Source organism: Clupea harengus, chromosome 22, assembly GCF_900700415.2.
Source record: "Clupea harengus chromosome 22, Ch_v2.0.2, whole genome shotgun sequence".
Classification (NCBI taxonomy): Eukaryota; Metazoa; Chordata; class Actinopteri; order Clupeiformes; family Clupeidae; genus Clupea; species Clupea harengus.
In genome coordinates this window covers 7,101,408-7,125,644 of record NC_045173.1, presented here as the reverse complement: position 1 = coordinate 7,125,644, position 24,237 = coordinate 7,101,408, and the positions used below count along the sequence as shown (strand labels likewise).

General features: G+C 46.1%; 1 protein-coding gene across 6 annotated transcripts in view; it reads right to left on the bottom strand.

The window, feature by feature from the left end:
• Window positions 1-24,237, bottom strand: part of rapgef2a (Rap guanine nucleotide exchange factor 2a) — a 29,550-nt gene that overhangs the window by 2,695 nt on the left and 2,618 nt on the right. The window contains exons 1-25 of one of the 6 annotated variants that reach the window (XM_042703130.1): window positions 21,229-21,936; window positions 13,814-13,884; window positions 13,603-13,659; window positions 12,879-12,962; window positions 12,627-12,702; window positions 12,258-12,452; window positions 12,008-12,037; window positions 9,520-9,645; window positions 8,554-8,740; window positions 8,262-8,398; window positions 7,882-8,040; window positions 7,607-7,759; window positions 7,106-7,270; window positions 6,876-6,983; window positions 6,508-6,711; window positions 6,236-6,344; window positions 5,154-5,394; window positions 4,837-4,985; window positions 4,443-4,680; window positions 3,911-4,297; window positions 1,930-2,147; window positions 1,673-1,796; window positions 1,054-1,077; window positions 302-525; window positions 48-167 (exon numbers count right to left, since the gene is read on the bottom strand). In XM_042703130.1, the coding sequence (XP_042559064.1) occupies window positions 48-167; window positions 302-525; window positions 1,054-1,077; window positions 1,673-1,796; window positions 1,930-2,147; window positions 3,911-4,297; window positions 4,443-4,680; window positions 4,837-4,985; window positions 5,154-5,394; window positions 6,236-6,344; window positions 6,508-6,711; window positions 6,876-6,983; window positions 7,106-7,270; window positions 7,607-7,759; window positions 7,882-8,040; window positions 8,262-8,398; window positions 8,554-8,740; window positions 9,520-9,645; window positions 12,008-12,037; window positions 12,258-12,452; window positions 12,627-12,702; window positions 12,879-12,962; window positions 13,603-13,659; window positions 13,814-13,884; window positions 21,229-21,297 (3,655 nt within the window). In that variant the 5' untranslated portion in view covers window positions 21,298-21,936. Of the gene's footprint in view, window positions 1-47; window positions 168-301; window positions 526-1,053; window positions 1,078-1,672; window positions 1,797-1,929; window positions 2,148-3,910; window positions 4,298-4,442; window positions 4,681-4,836; window positions 4,986-5,153; window positions 5,395-6,235; window positions 6,345-6,507; window positions 6,712-6,875; window positions 6,984-7,105; window positions 7,271-7,606; window positions 7,760-7,881; window positions 8,041-8,261; window positions 8,399-8,553; window positions 8,741-9,519; window positions 9,646-11,118; window positions 11,411-12,007; window positions 12,038-12,257; window positions 12,453-12,626; window positions 12,703-12,878; window positions 12,963-13,602; window positions 13,660-13,813; window positions 13,885-21,228; window positions 21,937-24,237 lie in introns of those variants that run through there. The other 5 variants (XM_042703131.1, XM_031559275.2, XM_042703133.1 and 2 more) reach the window with 5 other exon arrangements.

Genomic DNA, 24,237 nt, shown 5'->3' with positions numbered 1-24,237 from the left:
GGAGAAAAACTGGACGTAAACTGCTGTGTGTCTGCTCCTAGTCTTACCAAACATTTCTTTATTTGAGGACCTCCTTCGGGTCAGGTGTGTGTGTGAGGCTTGAGGGGTGGGGCTTCGGGGCGTGGCCGGTGAGGATTCCACAGCCCTTCTCTCTCCTTCTCTCTTGACTGAGGAAAACAACACAAACAATGTAAACAACAACAACTTTTTTTTAGTTTTTTTGGTGGGGTACACACACATACTAAATGCTACCTCTACTATGTTATGAGTGTGTGTGTGTGTGTGTGTGTGCATGTGTCACCTGGTTGTGCGGCGGGCTCAGACTGCAGAGAGAGCGTGTGCAGGAGCTCCTCGTCGATCTGGACTATGTGCACGTACGCGGTGAGATACTGGCGCACGCGGCGGATCATCAGATCCTCCTCATACAGACGCTTGGCACTCAGGAAGGAGCCCCGCCTGCCACGCTTCTTTTGGCCAATCATAGCCATGTCCAGCACCGTCGAGCTACCTGTCTGGCTCAGGGACCTGATCAGACACAGAGACACACGCTGGTTAGAGACACGGAGAGAGAGAGAGAGAGACGGAGAACCAGTACGACAAATAGAAAGACAAGTGGGAAAAAAAAAGAACGAGATAGAGGTTGAAAGAGGCAGGCAAGAGGTGGGGCATTCACAGGAGGGACCTCTCCAGCAAAGTGAGAGTTAGTGTTAGTCTCCAGAAGGCCAGCACTGCAAACATCTTCACCAACGACAAACATGGATGTATGCACTGTAAGCAGACACTCTAAATGTCCGACGCTGGATATCCACACACACACACAACTGAAGCCATGTTAGAAGACTGCTGATGTCTAGTCTATACATGCTCAGGGGCCACACAACTGAAGCCATGTTAGAAGACTGCTGATGTCTAGTCTATTCATGCTCAGGGGCCACACATCTGAAGCCATGTTAGAAGACTGTTGATGTCTAGTCTATTCATGCTCAGGGGCTCATGAGGGAGTGAGGTACACAAAGGGCAGAGAGAAATAAAAGCTGTGGTCTGCAAACTCACCCCAGACTCCTCCACTTCTTTTTCCTAGAACACAGAGCCAAAGAGGGACGCAGAGAAGGAAGGAAGAACAAGAGAAAGGGATGGAGAGAGAGGGGGGGTGGTAGAGAGACAAGGGCTTAGACAGGAAAGCCCAGCACACCGATGGACAGAAAATAGCCCACTGCTGCAACCGAAACCACACGTACCCGCACAGACACAGAATACATGATCACACACACACACACACACACACACACACACGAAGACACAGCTGGCAGGGAACTGCACCAGCACAGCACAGCTTGAACATTCTTGAGACTTCCACAGAGAGCACATGGATACAGAGTGTCCTATGCAATAGTAGCGTTGTCTGTGTGTCCAGGAAGGGGAGATGTAATGAGCGTACATCACGCTGAAGACCTTTAAAACGGGGAGCATATATACATGTGCCCAGGTTACACTTTAACATGGCTGTCCGAAGCTGACGGCCCAAACAATCTGGTTCTTCATTAAAAGGGTTACATCTAGATGACATCTTCATGGACTGTGTGGTGTGTGTGTGTATGGTGTGTGTGTGTGTATGGTGTGTGTGTATGGATGGTGTGTGTGTGTGTGTGTGTGTGTGTGTGTTCTGGTTTACCTGGTTCTGTACAGGAGCGTGGGATCTGTGTATACTGTGGCCATGCGGCCCACGTGTCTGATCTCTCTGGCGATCATTCTCAGCTTCTCAAAGTTCACCAAACCATCAACCTTTGAGTCATTCCCTGCACACACACAAATGAAAATGAAAAAAAAATTATGGAAACAATAACAGGTTTGTGATCAATTTAACAGTAACTGTAAAACAGTAGCTCTTGTATAGGATGGTGTGTGTGTGTGTGTGCGTGTGTGTGTTACCTTCATGTAGGAAGGTGAGGTCCTTCTTGATGACGGGGAAGAGAGGGATGACGGGCGGCTGGAGAGTGTGTGTGGGTGTGTTAAGCAGGCTGCGGTACTTGGCCATGTTGCGCGATGGGTCAAACACAGTCTGCAGCTCTGACAGCAACTTGTCATACTTAGCAGGTAGCTTTTCCCATGTTCCCCTCAGGCGAGACACAGGGGCCAGATTCAACCCACTGGTATTTGCACATGTACACACACACACACACACACACACACACACACACACACACACACACACACACACACACACACACACACACACACACACACACACACACACACACACACACACACACACACACACACACAGAGAGAGAGGGATTTAAAAACACTTCTATGCTCACTTTAACTTGTAAGCTCTTATTAATGTGTTGACTTTTAAAAGTAAAAGGGTTCAAGAGTAAAAAAAAAATCTTTTTTATTTATTTATTGGGCAAAATGTTCTAACATCAAATGCTTTGTTGGAAAAAGTAAGTGAACCCCTACGATAATCAATTCATTTGAAGGTGTAATTGGAGTCAGATGTTTCAATCAATGGGATGACAATCAGGTGTGAGTTAAGTGGTCCCTGCCTATTGAAAACACATAAATCTGGTCTTCACCACACAGCTTTGTGGAAGTGTGCCATGGCTCGATCAAAGGAGATTCCCAGGGAGCTCAGAAAACAAGTTGATGCTCACCAGGCTGGAAAAGGTTACAAAACCCTCTCTAAACAGTTTGGGCTCCACCAATCCACTGTCAGGCAGATAGTCTACAAATGGAGGATATTCAGCACCATTGTTACTCTCCCCAGGAGTAGTCTTCCAGCAAAAATCACTCCATGAGCAAGATGTATCATTTTCCAGGGGGTCACAAAGAACCCCAGGGTAACATCTAAGGATCTACAGGCCTCTCTTGCGTTGACTAATGTCAGTGTTAATGAGTCCACCATCAGGCAAACACTGAACAAGCATGGTGTGCATGGCAGGAGAGCAAGGAGGAAGCCACTACTCTCCAAGAAGAACATTACTGCCTGTCTAAAGTTTGCAAAAGACCACGTGGATGAGCCAGAAGGCTATTGGAAGAATATTCTGTGGATGGATGAGTCTAAAACGTTTTGGTTTAAATGAGAAGCGTTATGTTTGGCAAAAAACAAAACACTGCATTCCAATATAAGAACCTCATCCCAACCGCGAAGCATGGTGATGGCAGTATCATTGTCTGGGGCTGGATTGCTGCCTCGGGACCAGGACGGCATGCCCTCATTGACGGAACTATGGATTCTGGATTGTACCAGCAAATACTACAGGACAATGTCTAGGTATCCGTTTGTGAACTGAAGCTCAACAGAAGATGGGTCATGTAGTAAGACGATGACCCTAAACACACAAGGAAGTCTACCAAAGAACGGTTAAATTTAATGTTTTGGAATAGCCGAGTCAAAGTCCAGCCCTTAATCCTATAGAAATGTTGTGCAAAGACCTGAAGAGATCAGTTCATGCACAGAAGCCCATTAACATCCATGAGTTGAAGCAGTTTTGTGAGGAGAAATGGGCCAAAATTCCTCCAAACCGATGTATGGGACTGATTAATAGTTACAGAAAACTTTTGGTTTGGTTATTGCTGCTCAGGGAGGTCACACCAGGTACTGACAGCAAGGCTTCACATACTTTTTCCAACAAGGCATTTAATGTTGGATAATTTTCCTCAATAAATGAATTATAAAATAATGTTTTCTGTGTTTTTTTTTGCTGAACTGCGTTAACTTTATCAAGTTTTAGGAGTTAGATGAAGATATGATCACATTTTTTATCAAATTTATGCAGATATATAACAAAATTCGAAAGGGTTCACAACCTTTCTAGCACTACTGTACGTGCTCTGCTGTAGTAATACGTTATAGAGTCTAAACATGTGGATTATGTCAAACTAAAAGTGTGTGTTTGTATGTGTGTACCTGATGATGTTGAAGGTGGAGTTGTAGTTGTTGACCTCTCGACAGCGTGCTGCCACCTTGATGAGCTGCTTGATGACCTTCGCCCTGCGCAGCTGGTTGGATTCCCTAACTATCTCCGTGGCAACCCAGAAGGTCTCCTGGTTGATAAGGTCCTCAAATCGGCGTAGGCTGCGAGCCGTATCAGTGACAGGGCGGAGCTTGAAGAGGTCGGTGATGTAGTCCACAGGTTGGATGCTGGAGAAGAGCAGGTAGTTGCGTGATGACAGCTGATTGGCCAGCTCCACTGAGCTCAGCGACAGCAGGCAGACCTGAGACTCCCGCATCAACTCCTGAGCCTCCACGTCAGAACACAGAGTCTCCGTCTCACTGTTGCTCTTCAGATAGTACCTACACACACACACACACACACACACACACACACACACAAGTTACTGGCAGGCCAGAGATGCAGGATGAGTGAGAAATATATATATAGAGAGAGAGAGAGAGAGAGCAAGCGAGCATGTGTGTGTGTTTGTGTAACCTATGGTACCTGGAGCTGAGCTGTATTCTGTCAGCAAGTTTGTTGAGCTGATCAGGAAGCCGTCTCTGTTTGGTCACGCCCTCAGGTGTAACAGTCACCTCACACAGCGAATAGGCTTCAGGGGGGGCACTCAGACCAAACTCTCTCATCGCATGATTTGTCACCTCTCTAGCAGTGGTCTCCTTGGTAACCATCAGGTACCTGCTCTGCTGGTCAGCCTTGAACACACGCAACACCTGGTCTTGATCTGCGGACACAAAGACACACCCTTATAGGCTTGTGTACCAATAAACCTACATTTGCAGATGAAATAGTGATTTGAGACATTGACTTTGAAGAATGAATGTCAGGTCCTAGATTGTGCTGTATTATGTAGTCCTTTGCAAGGCCAGCAAGAGCTCACCTGAATGGCCGTTTGTGTGCTCACTAGCTAGTTGTTGGTTCTGCAGGTCAGGGTTGCTTGGCGACAGGGTTCCGCTGGCTGTTAAAGTGGATGATGAGTGTTTGGACTGCTTCAGACCCACCATGCTGTCATCCTGGGACTGTCCCACACTGATACAAACACCACAGATTTACCATACAGGCTGTGTGTGTGTGTGTGTGTGTGTGTGTGTGTGTGTGTGTGTGTGTGTGTGTGTGTGTGTGTGTGTGTGTGTGTGTGAGTGAGTGAGTGTGAGTGTAGGAATCTGAGTAAGAACTACAAAGAAAGGGAGAGAATACCTATATGGCTTCTGTGGCAAGATGCTGATGCGAGTTTTGTCCAGAATCTTGAGGAGTTTGTTGCGGCCACCCACAGTGTGAGCTTTAGCCTTCCTGTTGACCTTTTCTTGACCTCCACCCCCTAGGGTTACGGCCAAGTCAGGAACAGAGAGGCGGTTCTTTCGTGAATCACCGATCTTTGGCAGGTGCGGTACTCCACTCCTCCTCTCCTCTAACACTCTGGAAACTAGCTCCTTAAACACTACACATACACACACACACAAACAAACACACACACACACAAACAAAACACACACACACACACACACACACACACACACACACACACACACACACACACACAGGGAGTCAACAGTTAGTCATGGGATACATGCCAGTTCTACTCACACTCATCATGACTGATGAGCTGAAGCTATCGTGTCATCTTCGACATATTGGCTAATGAGCATCTTGGCTATGGCCGCACCCAATATAATTTTACCCTGGATGGCAGTTGAAACATAATAACAGATTTGAGCGTGTTTATACGTGAGTCAAAATCCTCCACTGGAATGTGTAAATCCCATCAATCCTCCACTGAAAACAACAGAAAGACACAGACGCAGTCTGCCAAATCTCCCCCGGCATTGCAGTGGCTCCACTTCACCCTCTGATGGCACTATAGTTCAATCAACCCAATCTGGCATGATCACCTGGACAAAACTCTGGCTACATGTGTGTGTTTCACTCAACACTGCCAAGGAGGTTATGTTCTCTGTGCCATTCATTTGCCTATCTGTCTGTCTGTCTGTCTGTCTGCCAGCAGGATTATACAAAAACATTGGGGTCAATTTTCATTAAACTTCGTGATGGGCCAAAGAAGAATCCATTCAATTATGGAATTACGGATCCACAAATTATTTTTGACTTTTGATAACATTGACAGATAGGCCATTTGGCCTTGGTGGAGGTCGACACTCTCCGAGTGCCCTTCTAGTTGAGAATACATCTAGTTATGCAGAAAGAGTCCATTGCCCTAATGTTAAGAATACACCACAGTTAAGTGTGTGTGTGTGTGTGTGTGTGTGTGTGTGTGTGCACACCTAGCAGGTTGGTCTTGACGCTCATGGTGAGTTGTAACTGGCCTTTAAGGATCTCCATGGCTTTAGACAGCAGCAGGCTCTCGAAGGTCTGACCGTTCACCTCCAGAATCTGCAGCAGGGAGAGGGAAGAGACCATTACATGATGTGGTATGATATGATGCTACTAACGGAGAGATCAGAAAGACAGGGAGGCCTCAGTATGGAAAGAAAAGAACATTGCGGTGGAGAGACCACACCCCCCTACGGAGGTCATGTGATCATCGGACACATACCTGGTCTCCTCGTTTAAGCCCCGCCTCTTCTGCATTACTGCCCACCTCCACGGCGCTGATGAAGAGGCGGGTCCCTCTCTCGGCCCCGCCCAGCAGGCTGAAGGGCAGGGCTGAGTCACGGGAGGCGCGGGACACACACACAACTCGGGGCTTCGCCTGAGCCGCGCATGCGATGTTCAACAGGCGCAAGTGTCCCGTCATCTTCTGCTCCGAGTGAGAGAGGGAGAGAGGCATGAAGCTTCTAGTGAGCACTTCTACTTGACATAAACAACACGTGTGGACTTGATGTACGTGTGTGTACATGTTTGTGTGTGTGTGTGTGTGTGTGTGTGTGTGTGCATGTGATTATGTGCACGCACGGATCTCACCTCCTTTTCCAAACAGCTTTGGAATTCCTCCAGGAAGCCGCTCATGGCATCCTCCTCCTCAAAGTCACTGAAGTGATTGTTGACCCACATGAGCACCACGCGGGTGACCTGCGGCACACACCGGCGGAGAGAAGAGTCGTTTGGCATACGGAGTGTGGAGGAAGAGAATGTTGTAGTATGTATGTGTCGTAAGGGGCCTGTAGTATGTATGTGTAGTAGGGGGCGTGTACCTTGTCTCGCAGACTGGGCTCTTTAAACCACTCCAGGAGTCTGTGTCCGAGGCTGAGGGGGCGTGGCAGGAAGGTGCGATAGGTCAACAGGAAGTCCTCGATGTAGGTGGGATCCACCACTGAGTGGTCCTCCACCAGATGCTGCATCAGGCGCTCACATGTGCCCTGAGAGAGGGGGCGAGACAGCAGGAGAGAGGGTGAGACAACAGGAGAGAGGGTGAGACAACAGGAGAGAGGGTGAGACGGCAGGAGAGAGGGTGAGACGGCAGGAGAGGGGGTGAGACAACAGGAGAGGGGGTGAGACAACAGGAGAGGGGGTGAGACAGCAGGAGAGAGGGTGAGACAACAGGAGAGGGGGTGAGACAACAGGAGAGACAACAGGACAGCAGAACAATCATTAGTGCATGTTTAGGGCAGGTGCTTGAGGTGGTAGACAATCAGGTGCTAGGAGTTGACCAGTTAATCAGAGGAACATTTCAAACGTGTAGGAACTCTTTGTACCTTGACAACAACATGTCCCTTCCGTGTTCCTGTCCGGTCGAGATCACGGTGTTCCTTCACCATGACGATCTCCCCCTCCTCCTCCACACGCTGTGTGTTCAGCTCAACGCGGTTGAGAATGTGGCAGTACTCCTGCTGTGCGATGCACACAAACTACACACAAACAGATAGCAGTTAATACAGAGCTTCAGACACATTGTTTACACAGATGGAATAAATATGAAATGACTGCACATTAACACACAGACACAGAAGAGAGACACACACACACACACCTGGCAGTCATCCACTTTGGTCTTCATCACTCCCAACATGAGCTCCTTCTCCATGGAGGGGGTCACGCCAAAACTGCTCCCCATACACAGAGCCTCACTCTGGCCATCAGGGTACAGAATCTCCACTGACCCGTTCAGAATCACAGACCACGAGTCCAGCTGTGAGACACACACACACACACACACACACACACACACACACACACACACACACATACCATTACACATGCAATTACACACATTTAAACCTCCTTCCCTAAATGTCTTGCAACCACTGAGACAAAGACACATTGAGCACCCTGTACACACACAGACACAGACAGATCCACACCGAGCCAATCAGGCTCTAGCGCAGGGGAGACGGGATAAGAAAACCTCACCTCCTCCCCATGGTTTAGAACCACGGTTCCTGCCCGCTCCACCACGGCGAACACCATGACGGCACACAGCTCCCTGCGCACCCATACGCTCAAGTTGGCAAAGGCTGGCAGCTGCTGCATGAACTCCAGTAACTGCTCTGTAATGCACACACACACAAAAACCGGAATCCGTAAAGAAACCCAGTGGTATATGTAAGCTGTAAAACTCCTCTATTCCTAAATAACTCTCTATAAGGGAGTTTTACACGTCCCGCCGTGTTTCTGTTGGATTTGAGCATTTGTGGGTGCTTACCGATGTCGTCGTCTGTGCGATCCATCGGGTCCTTTTCCAGGCAGTCCCTCACCACATCTCTGCTCATGAGAGGGTCGGCTGAGCGACTGACATCTTCTTCATCGTCGTCATCCTCTTCCTCATCCGAGTCCACCGCTGTCTCTGGCAGCCCGCTCAGGTCCAGCTCCCCACACTCGCTCTCTGTCGACTACAGACACACACACACACACACACACACACACACACACACACACACACACACACACACACACACACACACACACACACACACACACACACACCCACCCATAGCAACGTATTAACAAAAAGTTGCCACACAGATGGAATTGAACAATCTCAGTTGAACATTCCACCAACTGAACTAGTACATAAGTCCATGGCTCTGTTACCATTGTAGTGGATCAGTGGTCAGGCTTTGGTCAGGCTTTGGACTGAACCTCTCTACTGTTTATTTATGTGCAGCGTCAAACAAAGGGCTGATGGAAAAAACATTTGTGATTACTTGGCAAAGCTCAGTGCAGTAGCCCAGCCAGATCATGAGCGCTGAGAGATGGCCATGAGCTGTGGGGTGTGTTCACGCTCGCTCACACACACACACACACACACACACACACACACACACACACACACAGTCACAGTCAGAGCTGGAACAGGAGCAATTCTGACCTGCAGGCTTGCATGCTGAGGCCTGCCTGTAACTGCCGTTAGGACTAGTGTGTCACACAAGCCTGGTGCACATGGGGTGAGAATGTGTACGGTGGGTAAAGTGTGTGTGTGTGTGTGTGTGTGCATGAAACAGCCCCATAGGAGGTTTGGGTTTTGCATTCTACATGTGTGCATTGTGTGTGTGTGTGTGTGTGTGTGTGTGGGTGTGTGTGTGTGTGTGTGTGTGTGTGTGCATGAAACAGCCCCATAGGAGGTTTGGAATTTGCATTCTACGTGTGTGTGTGTGTGTGTATGTTGTACCTGGTAAATGTCTGACAAGCTGCTGCTACCAGATTCACTGGTGAAGCTGCATGCTGAGTGGCTGGAGCGGGTCAGATGGGGGTGGATACTCTCTGAGAGGTGGAGCTTAGAGAAATCCACTGGGGGCTGAAGAGAGCAGAACATTAAACATTAAACACATTAAGAACACACACACAGAGACATATACATGGCCATACATGCACATAGTGGTGTCATGCATACACTTGGTCACACGCATATGGCTTAACTGCACACCCACATCACTGAGCTGCAGACTGTGTGTGTTGATAGGAGTGTGTGTGTGTGTGTGTGATATCACTTGAAGACAGTGTTTTTTTTCCTTTCACCCAACAGCTCCCGATGGATCAAAAGATTAACCCCCCCCTAATCTCTCCAAGCTAGGCACACAATTACACCACAATGTGCTGGGGGAGGGTGCAAGGAGGTTTAATCAAGAAACCCTGAGAAACAATACTGAAAGCCTCCAGTACGCGTGTGAGCACACACACACACCTTCAAAACATGCCATGAAACCATCTTTCATCACAAATCTGCACATATCTAGAGTCAAAACAGATTAGAGTTCATCAAGCAAGCATTATGACTGACTGATAAGCTAATGACTTATTAGGACATTAGCAAATTAATTTTAGAACAACCTCTGAAAACAACCCACTGTGGAGAACACACACATCTGTCCCATCTGCACACGTGCACAGACACACACATACAAACACGAGAGAGAGAGTGAGAGTGAGAGTGAGAGTGAGGGTGAGGGTGAGAGAGAGAGAGAGAGAGAGAGAGAGAGAGAGAGAGAGAGAGAGAGAGAGAGAGAGAGAGAGAGGGAAACACCTTCTGCTCCATTTACAATCCTCAGGTTTTAAATGTCACTCTGACAGATTATTAAAATGGATGCTAGTCGTGTGTTTAAAGCACTGGCCTACTTCTACTGGCCTAAATACCCAGCTATACACAGTCCCACACAATGTCAACAGTCTCTAATCTAATGATATAGCTGAAACCAGCCAGTGGTGTCTGACTAAGTTGCGGTGTTCAACAGAGTTCCAGCGCTATTCTTCACCGCCCCAGACACACACACAGTTCTATGCAGCTATCGCAACATTAACTGTACAGAGTAGTAACAACAAATGCAAATATCTCAACTCATGTAAAGCTTGAAAATGATCGAAAAATGCAAAAAACACACAGGACTGCAAAAACAAAAAATGCAAAAACACACTGCCTTCAGTCAAATTATTTCAGATACAGATGCAGATAAGACTCGTCAAAAAGGTTGTGGCTAGACTACTGCTACTGAAAACAACGAGAGAGAAATATGTATCGCTGTGCCCGCTAAGTGAGATATAACAACACCTGGTCTCAACTGAAACAGCTCAAGGCTCAAATACTTTCATGTGGTGTAGTGTAGGTGGTGTGAGCTGACCGCATATAGACACGAGACACACAGAGAGTAATAGCCCAGACTTTAATGTGTGCTGGGACTGGTGTGTTTACGCGCAGGTGGTGAAAGCCGACGTGTCTAAGTGTTTCTGAAATAGTCTACATGTGTTAAGAGTATGTGGATGTAAATATACTCACAGCCATTTTCGCCTGGTTCCTGTCACCATAGGTGCTTGGGATAACTAACGGCTTCATAATGTTGAACAGATCTGGGTCCTCTCTAAACTAAACCATTATCATTCTCTCTCCCTCACACACACACACTCTTTCACAAACAGACCCACAGACTGTCTATCAAACACACTATCGGCCAAAGCCCATCTCTTTTGCCCCAGGCATGTGGCCTCCTGTCCATCTCCACGAGAACAAAACTCACACAGACAGGGTCAGCTCTTTTCACCAGACAGAAACACACGCACACACACAAACACACACACACTCTGCGGGTGGGATTAGAGAGCGGGTGGTAGTGGGGGGTTGGGTTGGGTGGGGTGTTGTTGCTAGGGGCTGGGTTGACGCCCACTGTCCTACAAACCCATCTCCACGGCGACCCCATACTGACTGATTACTGAACAATCAGATCCCGCCCTCTCTCACTCCCCCTGCCTGAGCCCTTTACTACCCTACCCTAACGGCTTCACACTCAAATGATGCTCAAAGGGAGAGCGGACCAGTGATACAACAGAGAGAGAGACAGAGGAAGAGAGATAGGAAAAGGGAAACAGAGTGTGTGTGTGTGAGAGAGAGTGAGAGAGCGACAAGAGACAAGAGACAAGAGAGACAGAGAACAATAGATGAAATTAGGTGGAAATGACCTAATGGTTCACAAACAACTATGGACATACAGACACCCACAGCGCATGGGAACAGATCCATTCAAATGAACCAACCAGAGCAGAACTAGTGATCTTTAAGGCAAAAGCCAGCAACACTATTCTAATTCAAACAAAGTCTCCATTAAAACTCAGAGGCCTGCAGAGATCAGCTCAGTAGACGGCTGGATGGGAAATCTCAATGAATGACTCACACGTGGGCTCACCTGTTGTTTGGAACTCTCCTGCAAAAACAAAGAGAAAGAAAGACACATTACCATCTCTCACATCACAGAGTAGACTCGAAGAAAGGTTCATTACCATATCTCTCACATCACAGAGTAGTCTCCAAGCCACTAACATCATTTTGAGTGTGGTTGTCTTGCTGTGTTAAGGGAGAGTGTGTGCATTCTGTAGTCGGGTCTTGTGTTGTGTGTGTTATCTTGAAAGAAAAGCAGTACTGACTGTGTGGTAGGCGTGGGGCAGGGGGGGCTTGCTGCTGCTGCTGCTGCTGCTGCTGAGGTGGTAGTCTTCGTGCTCCACGGTGTCAATGATGGTCTCCCTCTCCCCGCTCTGGTTGATCTTGCGAAACCTGCGACGTGACTGCCGGTGAGACGCCTGCCGCTGGAAGTACACTTCGCTCTCATCCACATAGTCCACCTGAGACCGGGGACATAGACCGTGAGAACAGCCAGGAAAAAACATCAACATCTACCGAGTGGAGAGGTGTTTTGTAGCCAGACAAAGCCATCTCTGATCCAGGTCTGAGCATCAACGAACAAACAAACAAACACACACACACACACACACACACAAAGATCTGTGCACACTCACCACTAGCATCTCTGATGGCTCCAGGACGATGCACTCACAGCCTCTCCTTGCACTGCCTGCCGAACGCTTCCCAAAGCTAGAAGTGTGTGCAGTGGGGGAAAAAGGGGGGGGGGGGGGGGGGTTAGAGAATGTCATCTCACTACATAGCTTACTGACAACCCACAAACATGGAGAGAATAGGCATACTTGCACACATGGATATGTCATAAAACACACACACACACACACACACACACACACACACACACACACCTGCTGCGAGGAAGAAACATGGACTCTTTGATGAAGACCGAGCCAGACAGCAGAATGTACCAGCAGCTGCCAATGTCATCAGGACTGGAATGGACAGAGAGGAATAAAGCACACACACACACACACACTTGTTAATGCAAACTGTACATACTTATGTATACACTTTCTCTATGGCTTACCATCTGTACACCTACACCACCCCCCCCCCCCTAACTCCCCACCCACCCACCCACACACACACACACAAGTGCAATGTCAGTGATGCTGGCAGAGGTGGAGGCCAGGCTGGTTTCTGGGTCAGCGCAAACTTGTGCATCGTTTTTATGTTTCGTCCATCAAACTCTCACAGATGGGATTTATGCAAAAACACTTTCAACGGATTACATCCAAGCACACAGAAACGCTACGCTCCGCTCACACTCGCACTGCTTCGTCCCCAGGATCCTGCTACAGCTGGAAATGTGTGGGAGTGTGGGCTGGCTACAGCTGTGAGCGTCAGCAAATGTCTGTGCAGATGGTGAACAAGTGCGTGACTGTCTGAGAGAAGCTAAGCTAGACTGTACCGACTAGAACTTCTACTTCAACTACATGCATCACCAACTATCATTTTTAGGAGCAGGATTGGATGAATTGTATAAAACATAGGCGTAGTTCAATACATCGGCTAAAGTCGTGGCAAAATTATTTCTGTATGTTTCTGTTGCGAGTGCAAAACGTCACTCACTAGTAGAGAACTTCATTAGCCTCATGTTGTTCATATCGTACTGTTTCACACATTAACCTGAGAGAGAGAGAGAGAGAGAGAGAGACAAAAAAAAGTCGTCAGAAGTCAATCTAACATGTGTACATTCGAGTGTGTGTGTGTGTGTGTGTGTGTGTGTGTGTGTGTGTGTGTGTGTGTGTGAATGCTTGTGAGTTTCAGTGAGTTCAAATACCTGAGCTGGTGTTCTCTTAAATTGGACAGTGCTTCCATCCCATGCAGATAGGAGTACACAATTTGAAGATCCTACAAAGAGAAACAAAGTTACACACATGAAACCTACAGTGCTCAAACTTGGTCATAAAACACCCTACCAGGCTACTCTAACTGTTTATGGCAGTGGTCCAACCAGTGGAACAGCAGGATGTGTGAGGCACCGAGTGTGTTGTCTTATTTCAACCACTAGGTGGACACAGTTGCCTCCTGGAATGAGCCCAGAATTACACTGCCAACACTCTGAGTAGGATGACATCACCTCCACCTGTGCTAACACCTAACACACACACACACAAAGGCACCTGTGTGAGCTCATCGACGCCTCAGCACCTCGGACACACATATTGCACAATCCCTGCAAATCAATGTCGAATTCTGTGAAAATGGACAAAATGTACAGCTCTCATCTCCTCCCCTCCTAAAGCACTCCTCATTCTTTCATTTACCCCACCCCTCACTCTATGTTCAACAACACCCCCATTGTAACTAGCATGTACATTATTACACTTTTGGGATGGGTAAGGCGGGTGGACAATCACCCCTTCAGTGGACGACAGAGGAGTCCTGGCTCAGTGCTATGTGGCAGTGCTGCGACTGCGGCGTGTGCCACCCCAACAGGACATTCCATTCTTCCCATTCACGCCACCCTACTGCCCCTAGGAGCACTGCGTGGTGTTTCGCCAACAACAGTTAGTCCATTTCCCCAAGGATGCTCCTTTCACTGACAGCTCCTTTAATTGTCACTCAGCCTCATTCAAATCCACCAATCCAAAGGGGGGACTGCTGCTAAAGTGCGGGGCCTGTGATTGGTGGGTTTGGTGGTAACGGTCCTGTTTATTCTTATACTGTGGCATTTCCTCCCCAGAGCTCATGCCACAGACACACATGCGCTCCCGCTCCCACACACACACACACACACACACACGCGCGCTCCCACACACGTTCCCGGCTCACACCCTCAAACCCCCTCAGCATTCCATACATTCCTGCTCTTGGGTAATTCCGGGCAAGAGTCACAAACACGGGCAGTGACCGATGACTCCCACAGGCCTGGGCTCAGGGTTAAAGGTTAAGGGCTGGAGAGGGGAGCCGAGGCGCTAAACATACACACACACACATATATATATCCCCCCATTACTAAATCAGAAAAAAGGGAATGCCACTTTTTGGTAATAAGGTAAAAATAAAGCTAGCAGAGCTAGAGGGACAGTGTTGTGACAGTGTTGTTTGTTCTCTCCAGATTTGTTTGTCTTTGGAGAGAGACTCTGTGTGTGTGTGTGTGTGTGTGTGTGTGTGTGTGTGTGTGTGTGAGAGAGGGATTCTGTAAATGATGAATCTACTCTGTGTTAGCATTGAGAAACACTGGATACAAATTCCAATCATTTCCCTTTAGGGTGTGCTTGTGTGTATGTGTAACTCCAGTTCTCATGTGGTGAAGGTTGGCCAGGGTCTTGCCAGCCCACATTCAATACATAACCAAGAGAGCTGTGTGGTTTGTGCCACTTGGTTGGACTGTGCCCTGTATGAAACTGGTGAACAATTAAAATGGCCAAGCTCACGCTTCTACAGTTTGGGTTACCACAACATTAATGTCATTCAAAAACTATCAGTTAATAATTCTGGCATTTCATTATTTAATTTATTAGTGAATGTTTTGATGTTTCAACGTTCACAAATTTTATTTTAAAGTAAAATTATGCAGGTTTTTAAAAACTGTTTTTAAGGTATGTTTTTGTAGGTCGCTACATCCCGACAGTCATTTCGATGGTTAGTGGTCATGTGAAGGTGAGATTCCCACGAGCCACCCAGGCGCTTCTACGTGGAATTTTATCAGCAACCCAGGAGAGAAATATATGAACAGCTTGTCAAATATATCGCCAAAACACAACAGCCATGAAGCTAGGTAGCTTTTATAAAGTGCCAACTGTGCTTTGTTGCATGTGTTTTTAAGGCTAGTCAATAGTTTTAGACCACAAATCCATTTTTCCTCTTTGTAAATCAGTCATCAACGCAAGTGAATGCAATGAAATTATCTATATGTAATATCTATATATTTCACTAAATCAATGTTTTTCATTGCAACACACAGTCCTAGGTTGAGGTCAAGTAGAGCCTTCACTGTCAAAATAACGATGGGGGAAGCAAAACCTATGTATGTCTGTATGGAAAATATGCATCTGCCATTTTAAATCACAAGCACTTACAGACTGGCCCTAGCTCAATTTTCTCTGGGATTATACTCTGAAAACGACCAACTAAGGAGAGCTAAAGATTTGGTCATATATTTGTATGATTACAAACAATGAGCTTTCATTCTATTTTCATTAATGTCATTTTATATGACTTTGTGAAATAAAGATGCTGTGTAGGGGTGAGAAAAGCCTGTGCATCTGATGTTTTAATAGCCATATTAATGCAGACTAAGACATGGAAAACTAAGCGGTATGTTAAAGGTGACTTAAGTAAGACATGGTATAAAGCTACATCTTTTGGAAAATGTGACTTCACTAACTGCGGCGTATTTGCTCTGATCTCAGTAATAATATGAACTAAACTACAGTCTTTACCGCCTGTTCAGCACCTCTTCAGTGACTATATTGAGCTGGGTTTTATACAGCATGCCAGTGTTCCGGTAGCAGAAGCCTGACGTTTAACATAGCATCTAGCATGACCTACAACGCCTCGTTCGAGACCACTCACCATATTCAGTGTAGTGTTGTAGTGTAGTTCAGCTAGGCACATCATCATTTTGACACCAATTATTAATATGGCAACGAATCTAACAGAGAATTTGACTTTATCAAAGGTTAAAAAACACTTTTAGTGCGTGAGAAGAGGCAGTGTGTCAAAAAAAAGTTGTACATAATAATTATTGATACCCAGCAGATAGAAGGAGAATCTATTGATGAGTCATTACCAAATTATTGAGTTAACATGTGGCTCCAACATGTTAAAGTTGGACCTGGGGGACGTACGTGACGGACGTCCCATGACGGACGTCCCAAAGTCAGATCAGCCACTTTGTATTTTTGTATAGCTCGGCTGTTCTCTGTTAATTCATTAATTATAGAAGAGTAAAACATCACTCAGCAACTCCGTAAAACACTTGCTGAATTTGATGTACTGGAAGTATGCATGTTTGGGTCAGACAGGTTGTGAATAGATTGAATAGAAATTAATCGATTAAGATGGATTAGGCCTACGTCTTTTGTGACTGAGGTGACTGCTCCTGTGAATAGCCAAATGACTTTAGGAAAATGATGACTGAGGGCGAGAGAGATAAAATGCTGAACACAAGAGAAGACTGTGCTAAGTTTGCGGATTCGTTTTGGGTTAAAGGGAAGTCCTTGCATGTGACTAGCTTTCTATCCAGCTGGTGACAATTGGTTTGAAAAGCCTCCACTCTTCTGAGAGCCTTTTAGGCTTTGCTCACCAGCTCTGGTGCTGATGAACATGATGGATGTGAGCCTTGTTCAACAGATAGGTGCTAATATGGGTTTTATGTGTATCTCTGCAAACAACATCTGCACACACTCAAAGTCTTCATATCTAAACATATTAATTAAAAGAAAAAACAAGCGGCCACATCCACCATGCAGCTTGCCTGCGAGTCCATATGTGTGCATGCTGCTCTCGGATTGAGTTTAGCAGATGGGCAAGCGGGCCATCTGAACTTTGGCCCTAAATTTTACACATTCCCACCTCTCCTCACACGTGTCACACAAACATGCACACACACACGCATGCACACACACACACACACACACACACACACACACACACACACACACACACACACACACACACTCATGCAGACACAGGCAGTTGACCTGTAAAGCATTGAATGGTGTCAGCTACACAGTAACCAGGCCACCCTGTGCAGACAAACCATCAATACGTGCCCATGGGCAATCCATATCTAATCATCTGAACTGGTGTCAGGTCAATACAGGAAACATCTACTATTACTGTTACTATCAAATGTGTCCATGCCTTTTCAACAAACAACACTAGCCTTGTTCACTACTGAAATGTATCACTGACTGAAAAAGCCCTTAAGAAGTGCACAACAGTCAGAAAACATGGTCGACAGCCAACATGTTGTGAGAAATAGTGGTTGCAAGGTGTTACACGCATCTTGTTTTCCACTAACAATGAGAGGCATAGATTAGTGTTTAAACGGACGGGTCTTCTATAGACATCCTCATGCCTGGAATGACACCCATGCCACTCCGTTCTGCGGTGGTGCACTCACCATCACTATACCATTTCCTCATGGCAGATATGCCAGACTATTTTGCATCTACGCTAATCACATGCAGAAACAAATGGTGAAAGCAAAAGTGAAATACTGACAGATCACACTGCTTGAGAAAGATAAATACTAGCAAACATCTGCTCTTGCCTTTGAAAGTTAGTCTAAGACTTGCAGGCGTCTCAACGGGCAATAAAAATGCCTGATAGCTATAACAATACAGAATATGCTTTGATTCACATATGATTTCCTAGAATAATGGATTGTGAGTTATACATCACATAACAGTAAGCTCATTGGCTAAATGCATTACATACTTTCAGAGCTATTTTACACCATGGCAGTGCTAGGTGTGAAGCCGCCAGTCTTGCTAAACCAGAAAAGGGATATGTGCCGGTATTACATCCAGCTCTCGCTGAGGAACAGAAAAGCCACACCAATGTATCTGTTCTGCCACCGGGTATTTGTTCAACTCAAAGCGAAATGCACAGTAGAAATGTGCAGTGGAGCAGATGGTACAGACACATTAAGACTTGTGAAACCCACACAGGCCTCAGTGAGAGACTGCTGAGATGTTTGGTGCTGGCCAGATGGATGTGACCGCTGGCCCTCACAGGTCACATCACCAAGCTGAGGGGAAAATCACTGGTCCTGGGGTCAAAGAATGGGAGGGAGGGGTGACTAGCCTACTAAACACTCAGAGCTGGTTCCTCTTTCAACCACAGGCCGATATGGAGACCCTCAACTCAACACACACACACACACAGACAGACACAAATGCAGCTTCCCCATGTGCATGTGTGTGTCAATATGAGAGAGAGAGCGAGAGAGAGAGAAAACAGGAAAAAACCTGACGACAGTAAAGGACAGTGAGGACAGTGAACTCAAAGTAAAAGTTTTAAAAAAGGGTAAAGAGAGATTGGAAGAATGAGGCAGAGGGACAGGGGGAATGGAAGAGATATTTTTTTTTTAAAGACACAAGACTGCAGCTTCAGGCTAAATTAAGAAGTGAGTCACAGTTGCACAGCAGTTGAGAGGCAGAGGCAACAGCGTACTACAATCACCTTAGATCATCTTAAACTAATCTGGTGGCACTGCTAACCAAGGGTCCTCTATTAAACATGCAGTCATGACACAAGCTTGGTTGTGTGTCCTGGCAGGAACAGGAACACTGTGTAGCACTGCTTCCCCAGCGCACACTTTCATGTCCTCACAGTTTCTTCAGAAGCCACTTTTCACACACTTTCTCACGGGCCCTGCGCTGGCCACATCCCTCCCCTTCAGCTCGTGGCTGCCTGTGGTATTGGGGGGGGAGTCTCTGGTCTTTTCTGTCTCCTTCAGCAGTTCCTCAGTTTCAAAACTGCTCTACTCTACTTCATCCTGCAGTCACTGAGCTGGCAGCTACCTGTTGGTGTTATCAGACATGTTTGGCCTTTTCTAAAGACTTAGCTTTCATTAGAACTTTAAAAAGGAAGGCTGATTAAGTAAACCTGTGCATATGACTCTAAAGTGGACTCCTCTACTCCTCTCTGCTGACACCCCCTCCTCCTCCATATCTCCAGTACATCTCCTTTCCTTGCTCCTTCCTGTTGCTCCCAGTGGCAGCCACGCCAGGGCAGGAGTCTTGACGGAAATCCTCTCAACTGGCCAGTGCACAAAAATACACAGTAGCCTACAATACAAAACTCTCTCTCTCTGTCTCTCTCTCACACACACTCTGTCACTCACACTCACTCTCTCTAACGTGCGTACACAACACACACACACACACACACACACAGACACACACCCACTCATACACAATGCTGTTCTGAGCCTTTGTGCGGGTTTCCGTTCTCACTGAGCTGCACTCGTTACCTCTGCAGTCACAAACAACATACATCCTGCCAGCTATGTCTGTGTAACACAGAGAAAGATTACGCAGATAATGTGATGGAGAACAAACCAGGGTGCAACTGTGTGGCACCCGCTACCCCCGCACCCCTTTTCGGATTCTATTCCTCCCTTTCTACCCATGTACAGCTCTCATTTCAAGCTCTCGCTCATCTACCTGCAACACATACATTTATTAAACACTAAGTTTGGTTTCTCCAGTTGAGTACAAGAGGATTTTATTGAAATCAAACAAAAAATTCTAAAACCCTGATTTGAGGGCATGTTAATTGATTACTTGGAATGTTCATGGTCCTACATGTCCAATCATGGAGCTAGGATGTGGAAAAGTACTGTGGGGTAGCCAATTTCAAGTTTGAAAGCCTGTAGCCTATCTGAATACCACTGCAGTTTTAAATAAGTGTATTTGTAACGGTGTATCTACAACGAGCACACTCAGTTACATTGTTATGGTCAATTTATCCATATGTGCCTTTTCTTATTAAAAGGATCGCTTCATACCTCTGGTAAGACAGATAGCCTACAAAACAATAAAGTGTAGACCTGCTGCACTTCCAGACTACACTGGTCCTAAATGACACAAAACATGTCAATGCATTGTGCAATGAGATCGAGAACTCAGTTTCTTCTCCCTGGTCCATAGCCTACTCGGCTGAAACCCGCTCCGGTGAGGATATGAAACTGCAAAAAAAAATGTGCCTCGCTAAGAGGTCCGGCGACCTTACAAGAAACTATGGAGTAGCCTACTGTAGAACACCGAAGTGCTCAGACGGTTAACTGAGCAATAATGGCATGGAGCCCAGCGGATTGCCTTATTTGCCCGATCCTGAGCGCAGATTCTTGCAATCAACATCTTACAGTGATTGCAGAACAGGGATATCCCATGCTTCAATTCTATATTAAGGGGGAGTCAGGTCATCAAGTCACCAATTACGTGGGAATCACGCATTTAACAACATCCACAAACGGCTATGGACAACTTTGTTTCTTTAATACCACCAGACTTCCAAGCCTAATAAGCTAGCACTAACCCGTGTTAGCATAGCACTGAGTAGCAATAGGGTCGGGTATTCACTACAGGTCACAAATTGGCTACCTTTATCCAACATTACAAAGCCTACAACAACCTTTTGGAGTAGTTAAAGACTGTTAGTTATTCCTGCAGATACTTGGATAGGCGGGGTAGTTTTAAAAAATAAATAAATAAAAGGAAGTTAATTCCTTACCTGTTGCGTCCTCTCCGCCGGGATTTTCATTACTGCATGACGAAAACTATTGTCTACAAAAGATGCCATGGTATCACTCAAATCAACAGTAAGGACCTATAGGCAGCCTTCTGTAAGGAAAACGTCTCTTGCGACGTTACTCTGTCTTTTAAACTTCCCCACACTTTCATTTGCGAACTCAAATTCCCGACCGATTTCCAGGCCACCCTCGCAACCACGGGCTGGATTGACTCCTACTTCTCCGCGACAGAAATACCAAAGGGCTCAGCGAGTCTAGTCTCCGTCGAAAGTTTACGAACAGTCCGATGAGCGATCACGGGAAACACTTGAAATAAGTCAGAACTCTCTAGTGAAACAATGTAAAATTGTCAGCTGCAAAATTCTAGTTGTAGCTGTTCTGCCTTGTTAGCTGGCTAACAGGCTAGTACTCCCATCGTCCTACAGTGTTGTAAGTCCAAGCTGCTGAGGTATTGGAAACAAAATCCACGGCGTGACGACAATCCATTGGAGTACATAACTTGCATTTCAGCCAAAACAAGGCTAACTCATAACAGTTGTGTACAAGTGAACAGTGGCGAGGTGCCTCTAGACGTGGTTCAGTCACATAACTGTCCGATAATTTACTTTAGAAATCCACACCAGCTACCCCCTTTGAGCGTCCATGGTGAATAACGGGAGGGGCGAGGTGATTCATGAAACGGAAAGAGAGGGAGGAGAGCTACTGAAATAACAAGAGCCAAACTATGAGCCAAGTGATTGGCCCTCTGTCTCCCCCTTTTGGTGTCACAAGCTGACGGTGGTGTGAAAGATCACAGAATCAAAACAGGACCAGGATAAGAGAAGTGGTTTGAGGTGAGAATGTAGAACCCAGTTAGGTTAATCATTTCCCGATAATGTAATAATTATAGACATTTCATTCCAACAAAAATGTAATAAATCCAAATAATGCGATCAACTCCCAATGGTGAAGGCTAATAAAATGCATTCAGCAATGGGCTAAATGCATTTTATTTATAAAACACATAAAAATTCATGTAAAAAAATGAACAAATAGACTAGGCTACATTTAATTTAATCGAGATTTAATCAAGATTTTAAATGGGCAATGGGAGAGGTCCTGATTACTGACCGGAGAGAACGAATGGTGCAGTGTGTCTGTACATCAATGATGCAGGAGCTAATCCATGTAAGGCTTTAAAGACAAATTATATATAATATATATAATTTGTCTTTAAATAATATATGTATAAATAAATGTAAGGGGGGTTAAAGGGCACAGAGCTGTAAGTTACCTTTTTTTAACACAACAGTGTTACAGTTGTTTACGATTGGATAAACACTAAAATCAAAAGTATTACACAATAATCAAAACCTTACACTCAAGGAGAAAAACATCTCCCAGATTTGCACCACTATAAGCACAATGTCAGCTCACACTTTTTGCAAAACAATACACACAGTGATTTGCAAAACACTAAACACACTTGTATACATTACACACAGAAGTATACAATTCCAAAGCACTGTCTGTCAAATTACCCCACCTATGAGCCAATTGGTGCACAGTCATCAAGTGCGCAAACACATGAGTGCACAATGGTATGATGTGAACTAGCTCTGTTAGACCAGACAGCAACGACAGCGTGTATTCTTCAGCAGCACACGTACTTTATTAACTATATCCAGCCTCGTACATCAGTCATTACTCAATGGTCAAGCGCACCCTAGTGGCCTGACATTCCACTACATCCCCCCCTTTTAGTCATTAACCATATTACGGTTAAAACTTCATTTAACTCTCAATAACCTGGCCACAGAACAAACCAAACATTTAGCATAGTGCATTTCCATCAAACATGAACAACATGTGTATAACATTCTTTAGTGTTTTTCTTTTCCTAAACTTGAAGGAAAGGGTAGACTACCAAAACCTTCCGACTCTGCTACAGGGGTTTATTCTGCCCTTTTTCACAGCAGGCCTACTAAGCTACAATGTTGTGTGTGTGTTACCAGTCCAGTCTTTCAGGTGGGCGGGAGACTCTCCCGTATCTGGTCACAGTCACATTAGAGTCGGGCTGGTCTTCCTGCGGCTGGCCAGGTTCTGGAAGAACAGTCAGCTGAGCCCGGTTTCTTCTCAGCGTTCCCAGCTCCGTCTCCACATTGTATGATCTTGGAGATGATGCCGGTTCTTGGACTGTTCCAGTGGTCTTTGCCGTCCTGATCCATACCCTCTGGCCTGGTTCAAGTATCGGCAACTCTTTTGCTCTGTGTCTTGCTCCATACGCTTCCTTTTGATTCTCTTTCAGCTTTGTGTCTTTTCTTCTGAAAACTTGGAGATCTGGCCACTTTGGCTTGAGAGTTTGTGGCGGGACTGGAACTGTAGATTTCAATTTTTGTCCCATCAGAAGTTCTGCAGGTGAGACTCCGTGAGCTAATGGGGTTGTTCTGTAGGCTAATAGAGCTTTCTGATGATCTTGATTCTTACTCAGTATCTGCTTCACGGTTCTGACCGCTCTCTCCGCCTCCCCGTTGCTCTGCGGGTATCTGGGGCTACTAGTGACATGTTCAAAATCATATTCTTGGGCAAATGCTAAGAACTCAGATGAGGCAAACTGCGGCCCATTGTCTGTCATTAATACCTCAGGGATGCCAAATCTGGCGAAGATGACTTTCAGTCTCTCCACTGTGGTTGCAGTTGTGAGGGTCGGCAGATTGGCTACTTCAATGTACCTGGAGAAATAGTCAATCACTACCAGGTAGTGTCCTTTCCCCCACTGAAAGATGTCTGCAGCTAACCTCTGCCATGGTCTAGCTGGTAACGGTGTTGTGATCAGTGGCTCTGTGTGGTAAGCAGAGTATTGGCAGCATACCTCGCATCTTTCCACCAGCTCTCTGATGTCTCTTGATAACCCTGGCCACCACATGGATTGCTGTGCTCTGGCAAAGCATTTTGTCATACCCTGATGGCCATGGTGTATTCTCTCGAGCATCTCTCTGCGCATCGGCGCT